This window comes from Rhinatrema bivittatum, chromosome 5 (assembly GCF_901001135.1).
Source record: "Rhinatrema bivittatum chromosome 5, aRhiBiv1.1, whole genome shotgun sequence".
Taxonomy (NCBI): domain Eukaryota; kingdom Metazoa; phylum Chordata; class Amphibia; order Gymnophiona; family Rhinatrematidae; genus Rhinatrema; species Rhinatrema bivittatum.
Window position 1 is genome coordinate 215,220,946 of NC_042619.1, and position 17,031 is coordinate 215,237,976.

Genomic DNA, 17,031 nt, shown 5'->3' on the forward strand with positions numbered 1-17,031 from the left:
CACAAGTGTGGAGATTTAGTGTGCTGGTGAGCCCAAGGGACTGGGATTATCTTCAGCTTCTAGGTTCCATGGTGGCTGCCCTGGCTTTGGTGCCCTGATCTTAGACTCACATCAGACCTCTGCAGTTTTTCCCTGCTATATTGGTGCTTGCCTCAATCCCAGGATTATGAGGGTTGGTCTGCTGTTGCTAATGTCAGTAAAAGACAGTCCTCTTTGGTGAATGCTTTCTCAGAACCTGATGTGAGTTCAGTCTGGTGTCACTGACCTGGATTCTGGTCACAACGGATGCAAGTTTGTCTCATTGGGGTACACATTGCCGGGGGCAGGTGATCCAGGGGCTCTGGTCTCCCAAGGAGGCATTCTGCTCCATCAATCATCTGGAAACCAGAACAATTCATTTGACTTTCTATCATTTTCTTCCTTTGATCAATGGAAAAGCATTCAGAGTGTTGTTGGACAATGCTTCAGCAGTGGCTTACGTGAACAGACAAGGTGAAACCAGAAGTCGGGGAGTATCAAGAATAATCTACAAAGTCAGGGAGAATCAAGAATAATCTACAAAATACTTACAATAATATTCAATAACATTTACCAGTACAACGATCTGATGGGAATAACATTTAAACCACATATTCTACCACGAACGCTCAGATCACAAAATAAAGGCCTCCTTGAAATCCCAACCATAAGAAATTCTTATCTAACACAAACAAAAGAAAGAGCAATTTCAGTCACTGGCCCAACACTATGGAACTCCATGTCAGAAGATCTGCGAGCAATAAGACATTAAAAAATTTAAAAGCGAGTTAAAACCTTGGCTATTCACAAATGCCTGTCTGACAGAAAACTCTAGTTCACCATGAGTCTGATAAACTCCAGTTTGTCATAAGTCTGATAACCAGAACTGTCCTGAACAATTCCCCCTACCCTTTGCCCTTCTATTGCCAGCTATATCTTTCCTAAATAAAACTTTCTTTTAACCCTGTCTCTAAATGTTTCCCCAACCTCCTTCCTGTACATATGCTTACCTCAAGTTTTCATTATTTATGAATGTCAAACCTGCACACCATTATGAATTAGTGATTCTCACATGGAATGACGGTATATAAAACACATAAAGACATATCTGCTCTTTCCTTGGGCAGAGGAGAATCTGGAGCTCTTATTGGCAGCCTATATTGTGGGCCAAGAAAATGTACAGGCAGACTATCTGAACAGAAATCTTCTGGATTCATGAGAGTTGGAGCTCAGCACAGATGCTTTTCAGTGGTTTGCAGGTGGGAATTTCCCCACATGAATCTGATGGCTAATCTCAAGAATGTCAAGGTTTGCTGCTTCTTTAGTTGTTATAGAGAGTTTGCCTCAGGGGGCATAGACCTTTGGTTCAACTTTGGCCAAAAGAAGGACCTTTTCTGTGTCTGCCCTCCATGGCCTCTGATAAGCAGAGTTCTGTGCAGGATCGAAGTCGAGAGCATTCTCGTGATTCTAGTGGCTTTGGACTGACCCCAAGGGCCATGGTATGTAAATCTGATAATACTTTGGATTAGCTTGTCTCTTTGGCTTTTGGAGACGCGGGAACTGCTGGGTGCAGGATCTGATCATGGACGATGCTTCTCCATTCTCTCTTACTACTTGGCTCTTGAAATGTTTCGCTTAAGGAAGAGAAATTACTTTTCTTCAATAATTTCCACTTTGTTGAAAGCGCGAAAATCTACTTCTGTGGCTTATATTGGCATTTGGCATGTTTTCAAGGCCTTCTATAAGACTAGGTCAATTTCTTTATGGTGATCTGCTCCTTCCTGTATTTTTGCCTTCCTTCAATCAGGATTGGAGAAGGGCTCGGCCTTGAATTATCTGAAGGTTCAAGTTGCGGCTATTGTTTGTTAGAGGCAAAATTCAGGGGGCTTCAGTAGCAGCCTACCTGGACACGATTCATTTTCTTAGTGATTGTGTCCTTTCAGATCCTTGGTACCTCAATGGGACCTCAATCTGGTCTTAAAAGCACTGGTCTCAGGCTTCTTTGAAGGATCTTACCTTGAAGGCATAAACCACCTGGGTAAGGACTCTCTGGACTTATGTAGCAGGACAAAATGGAAGAAACAGATTATTAAGCTAGAGAGGTGGTGGCACTTGGACATAAGCAAGAGTGTGTGGATAAGGCCAGGGGACTAGATGGTGTATATCCCAAGATGCTAGAAGAGCCAAGAATGTGAAAGCCATGGCACTCATAACTGTTCAATTTGTCCAAGGTGAGAGAGGTTCCAAGGGACTGGAGGAAAGCAGATGTAGTTCTGCTACACATATGTAGTGACAAAGATGAACTATATGCCCACTAGTGAGCAAAACTAAGCAAATAATACTAAAGAAAAAGAAAGAGTAGCACCTTGAAACAAGTAGATTACAGAACACCAAATATGGCTTCACAAAGAGAAGTTCCTATCAAACAAACCTGATAGAATTCTTTAATAAGGTAACAAAAGCGATGGATCAGGGAAGTTCAGTAAACATTGCCTGGACTTCAGTAAGGCTTTTGTCATTCTCCACGTAGAAGACAAGTAAGCAAGCTGGGCCGATGCGACCAGAAAATTGTACATAGAGTGAGGAACAGGTTGAGCAGCAGGATACAGAGTGGTAGCAAGTGAAGCTCATTCTGGTGAAGGCAGAGCGATCAGGTGGGTATTCAAGGTCTCAATACTGAGACTAGTTCTATTCACTAGTTTATTAGTGATATCGGACTGGGGAAAGCTGGCATTGGATTAAAGTCTGGGAAATTAGATGTACATCTACCTATAGTATTAGAGTATCAGAGGGTAAGACAAATGAGCAGACTGTATGGGCCAAATTGACCTTGAACACTCATTTACTATGCTATGTTAGAAACATATATGACAGCAAAAAAGAAACAAAGCCAAGCTAGTCCAGATGGGTAGCTCTTGAGATGAAAACTGCATACTCCCCTGTGGTAGGTAGGTAAATAGATATCACTGGAAAAATACTGAAGCTATTTATACAACATGCAAAATGCAAGAGAAAAAGCAGGGAAAAAAAGGGTACTGTTCTCTCTAGAGCAGTGGTCCACAAACCTGTCCTGGAGGGCCACCAGCCAGTCGGGTTTTTGGGATATCCTCAATGAATATGCATGAGAGAAAATTTGCATGCACTGCCTCCATAACATGCAAATTTTCTCTCATGCATATTCATTGAGGATATCCCAAAAACCTGACTGGCTGGTGGCCCTCCAGGACAGGTTTGGGGACCACTGCTCTAGAGGCTGTGGGGACCACATAGATCTTTTTTGGAAAGGGGTTACATGTTTCCACCACATGAACCCCATGCAATTTCAGCTCAATTATTTTCTGATCATTTAAGTAATGTTCTATTTCACTTTTTTGAAGTGGTGACTAGAAAGAATACTATATACCAAAAGCAAATGTCTGAGACTAGTACTTACCGTTTTATCTTTGAGATTTAATTGTCCAATTAACTTTCTGTCATCTGCAGGATCTACTAACTCTCCACCAATGAATAATTCAACTTTTGTATGTGCACTATTGGCTTTAATTCTATTGAGAATACATCGCCGTACAGAGCCAATTGTGTCATTTGTGTGAGACCATATATCCAAGTCTTCTACCTGACGACCTTGATTTGGAAAACGAACCACCAACGTGATGTGCTTACCACGAAAAGCTCTGCAAAAAAATAAAAATAAAATATACCCTAGATTGTCATATTTTCCTTCTTCCATCTTTATACATACCCAGGAAACCCACCTTTAGCAGTTCAGCTCTCACCACTGGACAAATATATGGAGTTAACTCCCTCTGAGATCAAACTTTCAATGCTTCTTAAAATACCAAAAGGAGCAACCATCTTCATCATCATTCATGAATAACACGCTTTCCCAGCAAGTGTGTTCTCTCTCTACATTTCTGAGAGGCACTGAAATTCTGTCAAAGTCATATTACCTAAACCCAGGTCACCTGTGTAGCAGTGTGGTGAACTGAAACCAGAAACAGTCTACCTGACAGAAGTGATTCAGAAGGGGAGGGATTCATGTCACACAGAAATGATCTCATAAGCCTTCTTTACTTGGAAAGTAAGCTAAAAGGCATTTTCTTCACAGATCTAGCACTGCTAGATTCTAGAAAGCATGCTCTAGGTGTGGAACTAGTGCCATGGAAAATCTCTAAATCTTTCTGCAACTCTGCATTCCTGCTCACTAGCTCCTCCAAATCCCTGTAAGCTTGCCAACATAAGAACATAAGACTTGCCATACTGGGTCAGACCAAATGTCCATCAAGCCCAGTATCCAGTTTCCAACAGTGGCCAATCCAGGTCACAGGTACCTGGCTGGATCCCAAGGGGTAAACAGATTCCAAGCTGCTAATCCCAAGTATAACCAATGGATTTCTGCAACTCTACCTTAGTAATGGTTAACAGACTTTTCCTCCAGGAGCTTGTACTCTTCTTGTGGTTTATAACCTAGAGCTATGCTGACATCAGCATCAGATGAACAGGAGTTCGTGTTGGATTGTGTATGGGAATTTGTATGCATCTACCCAACATAGATTAATCTCAACAGGGAGGACTGGATAAGTCATTTTGATCTTTATCTCCAGTCATTTACTATGTTACTATTTTGAAAGCAGTCTGATTGGAAAGCACAATTATCTATAGCTCCAAATAAAATAAAACAAACAAAATACATTTATGCTGTATTAATGCTCACTTCACAAAACATTTTTCTATAGGTTAATGCTCACCTTTGAGCTGCTTCTGTGGCATAATGAAAATCTAAAGTATTTGCCATTTAGTAAAGCAAAACTGGAAAAGCAGTACTGTTCATGTAAAATACTGTAGAATCAGGCACCATTCAAGGCATTTAGAATGGTATCAACATCATAATCAAAACTGTCAAGATCCCATAGTAGAAAGCAATGATTTATTTTTAATAGGTGTTCCCTGAAGAAACCAGTTCAGTCACACAAGCGGGTCACAAGAGCATTCAAGCTGCTCAGTTAAAAAAAAAAAAAAAAAAAGATCTTTTCTACACCTATGCTGCTGTGAATTCACAGCTCAGTTCCCATCTAGTCAAGCTTTATGGAAGAGAGAATACCTCCCAAAGATAAACTGCTGTCATCAGAACACACTTGTTATAAGTGGGCAACTTTGTTCTCTGAAGGCAAGTGCATTCATCAATCACATAAGTGGATGCCTTAGCTAAGGACCTTCTTCAATTAAAAAAAATGGAGACAAAACTAACATATGAACAATTATTTTTTGTTAGGCTTTGGTTTTTTTGTTTTTTAATTGACAAGGGGAAAACTATCCGAAATCATAAAAGTAGGCCAAAGAAGGGAGAGAATTGGGCTCTATTCCTGAAAAGGTCATGAAACATGGAGAGCTCAAACCTATCCTCTTCGGACATCATGTTCATTCAACATGTAAAATGTTTCACCAAAAGGTACCACAGGATACCCCGGTTCTTTATTTCCATCTTCTAGTCACTAAGGAACAACTGTTTATTAAATTACTTTTAAATTCCATTACTGTTCATAACAACATAAAATTGCCATGCTGGGTCAGACCAAGGGTCCATCAAGCCCAGCATCCTGTTTCCAACAGAGGCCAAACCAGGCCACAAGAACCTGGCAAGTACCCAAAAACCAAGAAGATCCCATGCTACTGATGCAATTAATAGCAGTGGCTATTCCGTAAGTCAACTTTATTAATAGCAGTTAATGGACCTCTCCTCCAAGAACTAATCCAAACCTTTTTTAAACTAGCTACACTAACCCCGTCCTCTGGCAACAAATTTCAGAGCTTAATTGTGCATTGAATGAAAAAGAATTTTCTCCAATAAGTCTTAAATGTGCTACTTGCTAACTTCATGGAATGCCTAGACCTTCTATTATCCGAAAGTGTAAATAACCAATTCACATCTACTCGTTAAAGACCTCTCATAATTTTAAAGACCTCTATCATATCCCCCCTTAGTCGTCTCTTCTCCAAGCTGAACAGCCCTAACCTCTTCAGCCTTTCCTTATAGGGGAGCTGTTCCAGCCCATCATTTTGGTTGCCCTTCTTTGTACCTTCTCCATCACAACTATATCTTTTTTGAAAGGCGGCGACCAGAATTGTACACAGTATTCAAGGTGCGGTCTCACCATGGAGCGATAGAGAGGCATTATGACATTTTCCATTTTATTAACCATTTCTTCCTAATAGTTCCTAACATTCTGTTTGCTTTTTTGACTGCTGCAGCACACTAAGTCGATGATTTTAAAGTATTATGCACTACGATGCCTAGATCTTTTTCCTGGCTGGTATCTCCTAATATGGAACCTAACATCGTGTAACTACAGCAAGGGTTATTTTTCCCTATATACAACACCTTGCACTTGTCCACATTAAATTTCATCTGCCATTTGGATGGCCAGTCTTCCAGTCTCGCAAGGTCTTCCTGTAATGTATCACAATCCGCTTGTGATTTAACTACTCTGAATAATTTTGTATCATCCGCAAATTTGATAACCTCACTCGTCGTATTCCTTTCCAGATCATTTACAAATATATTGAAAAGCACCGGTCAAAGTTCAGATCCCTGAGGCACTCCCCACTGTTTACCCTTTTCCACTGAGAAAACTGACCATTTAATCCTACTCTCTGTTTCCAGCCTTTTAACCAGTTTGTAATCCATGAAAGGCATCACCTCCTATCCCATGACTTTTTAGTTTCCTTAGAAGTCTCATGAGGGACTTTGTCAAACGCCTTCTGAAAATCCAAATACACTACATCTACCGGTTCACCTTTATCCACATGTTTATTAACCCCTTCAATAAAATGAAGCAAATTTGTTAGGCAAGACTTCCCTTGGGTAAATCCATGTTGACTGTGTTCCATTTAACCATGTCTTTCTATATGCTCTACGATTTTGATCTTTAGAATAGTTTCCACTATTTTTTCCCGGCACTGAAGTCAGATTCACTGGTCTATAGTTTCCCAGATTGCCCCTTGAGCCCTTTTTAAATATTGGGGTTACACTGGCCACCCTCCAGCCTTCAGGTACAATGGATGATTTTAATGAAAGTTTACAAATTTTAACTAATAGATCAGAAATTTCATTTTTTAGTTCCTTCAGTACCCTAGGATGCATACCATCCGGTCCAGGTGATTTGCTACTCTTTAGTTTGCCAACCTGGCCAACTACATCTTCTAGGTTCACAATGATTTGGTTCAGTTTGTCTGACTCATCACCCTGGAAAACCATCTCTGGAACTGGTATCTCCCCAACATCCTCATTAGTAAACACGGAAGCAAAACATTCATTTAGTCTTTTGCAATGGCTTATCTTCCCTAAAAGCCTTTTTAACCCCTTGGTCATCTAACGGTCCAACCGACTCCCTAACAGGTTTCTTGCTTCGGATATATTTTTTTTAAAGTTTTTATTATGAGTTTTTGCCTCTACAGCCAACTTCATATCAAATTCTCTCTTCCCCTGTCTTATCAATGTTTTACACTTAACTTGATAATGCTTATGCTTTATTCTATTCTCTTCAGATGGAGGAAACGTGTTCATGTTGCACAAGGTTTGTATAGCTTGGGGGGAGGGGGTAGAGTTACATGTGTTTCTTTTAAAGAGTGCTGACAGATGTGAGGAAGGAGGAATGCTGGGACAGGATGTGAGCACGTGAGAATGTGAGGAGCGTGGAGAAAGCAGAGTTACTTACCTGTAACAAGTGCTCTCCCAGGACAGCAGAATGTAGTCCTTACATGTGGGTGACGTCAGCAGACGGAGCCCAATCACGGAAAACATTTGTCAAAGTTTCTAGAGCTTTTGACTGGCACACTGAGCATGCCCAGCATGCCATAAACCCTGTAGTCACAGGGGTCTCCCTTCAGTCTCGTTTGTAACAATAGGTGTGAGAATAAAGGCACCAACAGCAAGGAAACTACCTCTCATCTTGGCATCAAGGAAGAGTCTGTGCCCATAAAACCCTGCACAGACAACACTGGTTTCTTCAGCGCCAGGAGAAATGACCTTTACACCATGTAGACAACTCTTCTCTCTGCCTATGCCTCACTGAACTCCTCACCTGTAGTGGATCCAGACGTGCTGTGCCACAGGGAAGGGAGCCTTTCCTGACTTGAGAGAGAGAGGAAGTTGAATCACACCTTGGCTTCTTATGGCACTGAGAAACTGAGGAGGGGCCTCACTCCATGACTGGAGTAGCAGCTTAGTGGTTAAAGCAGCAAGCTGCAAACCAGGGAAGCCAGAGTTCAAACACCAATGCCGCTTTTGTGACCTTGGGCATGTCACTTCTCTCCACTACCTCAGATTCAAACTTAGAATGTGATCCCTTTAGGAACAGGGAAATAATCTACAGTGCTTGAATGTAATCCATTTTGAAGTGAATGAAAGGCAGAATATAAATCAAATGAGGAGAAGCAGGCTCTGTTGCCGGACTTTGCACTGTGGCTTCAGGGTGTTATTCAATAACACCTTCTACATGGTCTCCATCTTCCAGGTGTGATACTATTGGGCCCTCGGGGACAGCTGACCACAACTCTAACAGTTGCCAGTGTTATGATCCAAGTCCAGGTGGCGGAGCAGAGAGAATGGGTGTTTGATGGATATTCAGCACCCACAAACGCAGGCCTTAAACCTGATCATAGTAGGCTTTTTGGTTTTTGATTTCTCCATATTTTTTTTTCTTTAGGACAGAAAAATTCTGTTGAGGGGATCAGAGGAAGCAAGAGAAGAAAAAACAAATTGCAAACACAAACTTGAGACAAAACAAGGCCAAAAAGGGAACAAATTTTAAAAGGCATATAAGTGCAACATGCCACAAATCTGAGTAAGGCCAAGAGCCATTTTCTCTGAACCAAACATGGAAGAACAGCAAGGACTTTAAATTTTAAGACTGGAAAATGCAGACAATACAGAAAAACAAAGTTATATACTTCATTTGATAAGGCCCCAAAGGTTTTCACCTCTGGCCTGACCTGAAACAAAAAACTCAAACATGGCCTGAACATCACTTATCTTTAAGCTTCCTCTAGGCCAAGATGAGCACACAGTCTCATCTTGGCCTAGATGAGACTGTGTGCTCATCTAGGCCAAGATGAAATTTTCATTTTTTAAACAAAAAAAAAAAAAAAGGAAAATCTTCCACTAAAAAGCTGTGCTTGGCCCTCATTAATATACTAGACCAACTGCTTATTAATGAGAAATTACTACTTACCTGACAGATGGATTCAGGATCAGTTGGTTATGCATCAGTACCACCAGATGGAGACAGAGCAAACTGATGTCACAGTACATATACTCCTGCAGTGAAATCAGCCTGCCAGTATTCTCTTCAAAAGCCAACTGTGGACAGACTAGCAAAACCGATTAAAAACAGATAAACATTTCTGCACTCAACCAACAGGAAACACTGAACTCAGGTAAAGAACGTATGAACACTAACCAGTAATCCCCTGGAACACATAGCCACACAGGACAACCATAACAATCATTCGGCAGGCAAGGGTTGGAGGCTAAATCCATCCATCTATATTAAGAAAAAGGAAATTATCAGGTAAGTAGAAATTTCTCTTTTTCTAGCATCTAAACGGATGGATTCAGGACCAGTGGGGCATACCCAAGCTACTCCCGAACAGGGTGAGGGGCAGCCCGCGGCCCAGACAAAACTGCACATCCAAAGGCTGCGTCCTCCTGGGCCTTCGCATCCAGACGATAATACCTGGAGAAAGTGTGTAAGGAGGACCAAGTCACAGCCCAGCAAATGTCGACGGCAGACAACAATCTAACCTCGGCCCATGACACTGCCTGAGCCCTAGTAGAATAAGCCCTACCCTGAGTAGGCAATGGCTTTTCAGGGTCCACGTATGTGGCCGTCACTGCCTCCTTAATCCAGCGAGCTATTGAAGCCCGCTAAGTCGGCTCGCCCTGTTTACCTCCACCATGAAGGATAAACAGGCGATCCTTCTTTCGGAAAAGTTTAGAAATATCCAGATACCTCACGACATGCTTCGACATCCAAGGGATGCAACAGGCGATATTCCTTCACATCTCTTTCCTTATCCAGAGACAAGGAAATGGACTGATCCAAGTGAAAATCTGAGACCACTTTAGGCAAGAGAGAAGGAACAGTACACGCAGCTGTATCACTCCTGGAGTCCACCGAAGGAACAGCTCCCAGCAAGACAAGGCCTGCAGCTTGGAAATGCGACGCACATAACATATCGCCACCAGAAACACCGTTTTCAAGGTCAGTAACTGCAATGAAAAGCTATGCAGAGGTCGAAATGTAGGGCCCGCCAAAAAATCCAACACTAGATTAAGGCTCCACAAAGGAACCAGTGACCACAAGGGAAGATGAAGATGTTTTACTCCCCTCAAGAAATGGGCCACATCAGGATGAGATTATAAGGATTCACCAGTCACCTGGCCCCTGAAACAAGCAAGAGCTTCAAGGAATTAAGGGCCAATCCTTTATTCAACCCAGTCAGCAAAAATTCCAAAATGAGCAGGATCCTAACTGAACGAGGAAGCACTCCTCCATCTTCACACCAAGCCTCAAACACTCACCAAACCCACACATAAGCTAAGGAAGTGGAAAACTTTCGTGCTTGAGGCAAGGTGGCAATCACCACAGTAGAATATCCATGCTTCAACAAGCGAGCCCTCTCAAGGCCGTACCATAAGAAAAAATCAAGTTGGATCTTTGTGAAGGACAGATCTCTGCTGCAACAGATTCCTGAGTGTCAGAAGATGGAGAGAGGAGTCCACCAGGAGTCTTCGCAGATCTGCATACCATGGTCTCCTGCGTCAATCCGGTGCCACCAAGAGCACCATCCCCCCCTGTGGCCTTCGACCCTCCGAACTATTCTGCCCAACATGGGCCACAGGGAAAAGGCATACAGCAGCTTGTCCTCTAGTCAAACCTGCGCAAGGGCATCCTGCGACTGAAAGATCGAGGAACTTTTGCACTGCGAGAAGTCGCCAGCAGGTCTAAAAACGGAAGGCTCCAGCGATTCACTATCAGCTGAAATGCCTTCCATGACAATACCCATTCTCCTGGGTCCAGACTCTCCCTGCTGAGAAAGTCTGTTCTTACATTGTCTTTTCCTGCAATGTGTGAAGCAGAAATCTCCTGAAGATGGATTTTCGCCCATTACATAAGTTGTTGTATCTCCTGTGACACTTGCTGGCTCTTGGTTCCTCCCTACTGTTTGATGTAAGCCACCTTTGTTGCATTGTCTGACATTACTCAGACCGCTTGACTCTGCAGCCTGCTGCTGCACACCAACTGGACCGCCCGGGCTTCTAGCCGACTGATGTTCCAGGGAGACTCATATATTCCAGCGCCCTTGCACCATTAGTTCCTGATAGTAAGCTGCCAAACCCTGGCAGTTCGCATATGTCGTGAGTACCAACCAATCGAGAGATGTCAGGAAAACTCACTCTCTCAGATAATCCAGTTGCGACCACCATTAGAGGTGAGAGCAGACTTCCACTGGCAAGTGGAGCCAAATCGAATAGTCCTAAGACTACGGGTTCCAACAAGACAGCAGGGAGCACTGAAGAGTGCGCATATGCGCCCTCGCCCATGGCACTACTTCCAAGGTTGCCACCATCAGCTTCTTCTGTAGAAAGGATCACACTGTTGGGCGTATAGTGTTCATCAAAAGATACAACTGTGACATGAACTTCTGAATACAAGCTTCTGGCAGGAAATCTTTGCCCTGCTTCGTGGCAAACCAAACACCCAGATAATCTAACAACTGAGATGGCTGAAGATTGCTCTTGGCTAGGTTTACCACCCAACCGAGCTCCTGCAACAGGCAGATCACCTTGCAGGTCACCAGGCGGTTCTGTTCCAGAGACTTGGCCTCACTCAACCAGTCATCCAAATACAGGTGTACTAGGATCCCATCCACTCTCAACTCTGTAGCCACCACCAACATAACTTTGGAAACATTTCTGGAAGCAATGGCCAGACCAAAAGGCAGCACCTCAAACTGATAATGCCATCCCAACACCGTGAAACACAAAAAATGTTGGTGCTCCAATTGGATGGGAATATGGAGGTACACCTTGGACAGATATTCCTCCAACTCCATAGCTATTATCACAGAGTGCAATGTTTTTATGCGAAAATGAGTCACCTGCAAATGGCAGTTGACCCCTTTGAGATCCAGGATGGGACGAAAGGAGCCCTCCCCCTCCTTGGGCATAATGAAATAAATGGAATATCGACCCATATTTTCTTCAGACATGGATATTGGAACCACTGTACATTCCACTGCCTGCTTCTTCTGCAGAGAGTGGCAGGGAGACACTATGAACACGTCCCGAGGAACACAAATTCCAGCGCAAATCCTTTTCGTATCACTTCCAGGACCCACTGATCTGATGTGATCTCAGACCCAACTCTGATAAAAGAGAGAGAGGCGCCCCCCTATTTCCTGTTCTCAGGGGTGGGTCAGCAAACCTTCACTGGGAGGCTCGGGAAGTTCCACTACATGAGCCTACGCCTTGCTTGTGTTGTCTGGGGCGAAAAGACTAGAATCTGCCAAAAAGCCGAATCCTCTGAAAAGTTGTCCCTCTGTAGGGATGAAACCGCTTGGAACCCCTGAGATGACCCCCTTATACAAAAGGGGTTCGGCAACTGCTTATCATCCCCTCCAGCAACCGGGGAACCAGGGACTCACCTCACTTACTGGCCAGCTTCTCCAACTCACTCCCAAACAAGAGCGAATCTTTAAAAGGCAATTTTGTAAGATTAGCTTTGGAAGTCGCATCAGCCGACCAAGTTCTCAGCCATAACTGAAGTCTGGCTGCTATTACCGAAGCATGAACCAAATCGAAGCCCATATCTGCTAAGAAGGTGGCAGTGGGTTCCTTAACTGCCCTGAAATTCTCCCCAGAATCATCAACCTCCTGAGAAAGAAGCAAACAAGAGCGAGCCACCAGGGAACAACAGGAAGCTATCTAACGTCATTGCCACTGCTTCAAATACTTGTTTAAAGATGGCCTCAATCCTCCTATCATGCACATCCTTCAAGGCTGCTCCTCCCTCCAGTGACAGTTGTCTGTTTAGAGATGGCACAGACAAGCACATCCACTTTTGGAAAACACAGACGCGCTCTCACCACTGGATCCAGGGGGAACAGGCCTTCCAAGGTTCAACCCCCTTTAAAATTTGCCTCTGGAGCATCCCACTCAAGATCAGTCAATTCTTGAATGGCCTCCATAACAGGGAAAAAACAAGAGGCTTTATGCAAAGAAACTAAAATGGGATTTTTCTTCAGCTCAAACATGGAATCTTACCCAGGGACTCCCAGCATCTTCAATGTCTGGGAAATCAGGGCTGGCAGTTCAACTCTATGAAAGAACCGCAACATACCCAATCCTTGAAAAAATTCTACCCAAGAAAAAGGCAGAAGGATCCATGCCAAAACAAAGAGGCACTTGTGCAGCGCCCACTGAGCTGCCACCCCTGCAAAGGAACTGGTCAAGGGAGTTCCAAGATCAGGCGTCCCTTCCAACACATCCTTAACCAGGCCATCATCAGGCTGGGAAAAATCAGGCTTAGTAAAACTAGATGAAGATAGTGCTCCCTGAGCCTCTAAGCAGCGCTGGCACAAGTTAGAAGGCACTCCAGGCTGAAATGCCCAAATATGACAGGAAGCACAGAGAGAAAGACGCTTAGGTTTCTTATCCATTGCTGCCATTAGTCTGTCAGTACTCTTAACAGATGACTGAAGATTTGCATTCAACTGAGTTCCCACTAAAAAAGTTTAAGGCACACAAAATGTAAGCATCCCAAGGCTCTGCGTCACAAAACTAAGCACACAGCCACCACGGCAAACCTGGGCACACAACTGATATGTGCCAGAATGTGCACATATTTTATTTTTTATTTATATTTTATTTTAGACAGCGTGCCCAAAAGAAACTGGGCGCACAATTCGGATGCACTTGCACGCACTGACGGTCCTGTAGAGGGCAGCTGAAAATTTAGAAAAAAAAGCACATGAAAATGTCACTGCGGCCTACCATGTGGTGCACTGAAAGAAGCCTAACAGCAGGGCCTAGCCCACCTGGGCTGCTCAACCCGCCAGGCTGCCCAGTTCTCCTAACCCTCTCACAGGAGTGGGAACGAATGTCGGAATGGATCACCGAGCACAGAGACTGGAGGAAGTCCTACAACTCCTCCACAGTCTCCTACTTGAGCTCAGCCTTCCCTGCTGAGTACAGAGATGGTCTCCGGCTGCGGGGAGAGAGGGCATATACCATCACTGCCTCACTCGGCTTCCTGCACCTGCTGCCATTCAGCTAAGTCCATGCTAGCGGACCACAGGAACCACCTCAGGAATTCTCAACTGCGGGAGGAACCATTAGGTATCAACGCAGGAGAGCAGGGCAACTCAAATCTCCAATTAATTCTCCTCTAAATTTTGAAGCAATCCCCAGTAAGGAAATGCACGTCCACCATCTGCTGGAGACGGAGAAAATTGGCAGGCTGATGTCACTGCAGGAGTATATATAGTGTGATGTCAGTTTGCACCATCTACATTTGCTGGTAAAAGTACATAACCACCAGTTCTGAATCCGTTTGTCTAGATGCTAGAAAACTTCCTATAAAGTAAACATCAGGGCTGTAACAACTTTCAGGATCATCAGAACCACTATCCGGAGCCTGTCATCAGGCTCACAAGGCTACAACCACATGCGGGAACTCCTGCATGTGGTCCCTTATTTAGCCCTACAAACTTGAAGTATCTCAGTGATGTCAGCCTCAAATGTTTCATGCTGCTTTATCTAATTTAGGTAATGTGAAAATATACATTAAATGATATCCATGGTGCCTTCCATCTATTCTATGAGACTCATTTTTTACTCCTGAATACCAACTGTCAAGAATAGATGCACTATGCACTACTTTGAGTGATGCTTAGGTTCTGCACAAAAAAAGCATATCATATATTGGTCAGTCAAGTCGATTTTATATTTTTTTAAATTTATAAGCCACCTAAGACTGGGCCCTAAGTGGCGTACAAATAGAAATCCATATTCAAATCAGTATAGACAGTACAAACAGTTTTTCATTAACAGCACTAGCCTAATGCATGCCCAGAAATACATCCTGAATCTGCCAATTATAATCCTTCATAGAAATCCCTGCCTGAATGTGAATGTTTTTAAAAGGCCCTGAAAAGTCTTAAAGTAAGCTGTCTGCTGCAGTTCTTGCAGCAAAAAATTCAACCAAACTGGAGTAGCCATTGAAAATAAAAGCTCTCTAGAAATCTTTTTATTGAATTTGTAGCTTTTCTCAGAGCATCTCCTAAGTCTTAGATATATTTTCCATGGAGCTTGCCAGGAGAAACTCTGACACAGATCACTGGCATAAACAAAAGAAATGAGACTAATGGAAAGAGGCAAAAATATTACAGAATAGGTGAACATTTTTCAAACAGTATTATATTCATAAAGAAAGTGATAAAGATTATGTAGCTTTGATGTTCCACTGACAGCTAAGAACAAACAAAACTAACAAAACATTGTCAAAGGCTGGCACAGTGCAGTGTCTGGAGCCACTGTGCATGTGTCAGGAGTTTACCGGAAAACTAACTGTACATTATGATGACTCCTGCTCCATGCCCAGCTAATTCATTAACAGCGAAGAATCTGTAAACTGAAAAGTCCATTATTAAAAAAAACACTCTTGGGAAGGAATCTAAATTAAGTAAAATATTGAATAAATAAAATTCCACATAAGCTTTCCTAATATTTAAATAAAGTAGTTTTAGTCCACTTAAATCTGTAGGATAATTAGCAAAATAGTGAAGTAAGGCTGGCCATGCAGAAGACCTAGGTATGATTCACAGACCAGGCTTCTGCTCCCCCAAGCCAGCTGCAGATACCGAGAAGCAGCATTTTCAGCCATCACTGAACAGCAGTGCCTTAGACGACAGACTTATGATCTTCAATATAGGAGGTCCAAAAGTATCTGCAGTTTGTGGCTCACGGCCAAGAAGTGTTTCAGCAATGATTAGGCTGAATTAAAATAGGAAAAAAATTCTTAGGGCAGTTGTGAATAAAGGCTCATGGCACTACAGCCCAACAGAGGTTGGATCCGATTGAGCTGAAAGCCCAAATGAGCAAAAGGAAACCAATTGGACCAATTGGACCAAAAATAAAATACCAAAGAGGGTTGGGAAAGGAGAGGAAGATACAATGTTCATGATCTAACAAAATTTTACAAAAGAAAAGCTTGCTGTGTTATAAAACAGTTTGGTTGAAAAACCTTAATCTTTAATTGTGATCCAAACCTAGCCTATTAGCTGGGCTCTATCACAGAAGCAGGGTTTGTGGCTGTAATCACAGATCACAATATACTGCAGGAAAAACTCTGCCTATTTGGTAGGTGGCGGTTAGAAACAATTTTTGGGCCCTCTCTAATTACCACATATAACCTCTTCTAGCCAATTTTTAACATTTTGTTCACAAACCTGGACATAGGTAGAATTGTTCGCTCTTCATGATAATCGCTGTCACATTCAGTTATATATTCTCTCAAAACTGTCAGTACCCGCACCATTCGAATTGCCTCTTGCCTTGCACAATTAATACTGTCTTTATCGCCATCCAACACACACAGTGTGTCATAGGAGGCTTTCAAACGATCAAAGCAAGACTGAATGAAGTCTTCATGGATCTCTACCTGTACAAAAGTAAAATAATTTTATTTAATCAAAATTTTACTAGGCACTGTACAAGTAGATCCTGTGGCATGCACGTTAGCAGCAGCAGCTGCCATATTTTGACATTTTCTGACTGAAAGCATAATAAAAATCCCTTAGCTTTAATGGTGAAGGATACCAGCATTCAGGAATAGCTGCAGCTCTCTCTGGCTTGAGTTTAAAGATATATTATGCAGGCTATAGGAGAAGTTGACTGCTTCATGACCACCACAAAGCAGATCAAAAAAAGCAGCATTCATTAATTCCACT

At 42.8% G+C, this 17,031-nt stretch overlaps 1 protein-coding gene across 1 annotated transcript in view; it reads right to left on the reverse strand.

Annotated features, from left to right (window-relative positions):
• USP9X (ubiquitin specific peptidase 9 X-linked) overlaps positions 1-17,031 on the reverse strand; it is a 723,495-nt gene that overhangs the window by 335,395 nt on the left and 371,069 nt on the right. Inside the window, 2 exon segments of the mRNA XM_029603145.1 lie at positions 3,452-3,692; positions 16,531-16,742. Coding sequence (XP_029459005.1) covers positions 3,452-3,692; positions 16,531-16,742 — 453 coding nt within the window.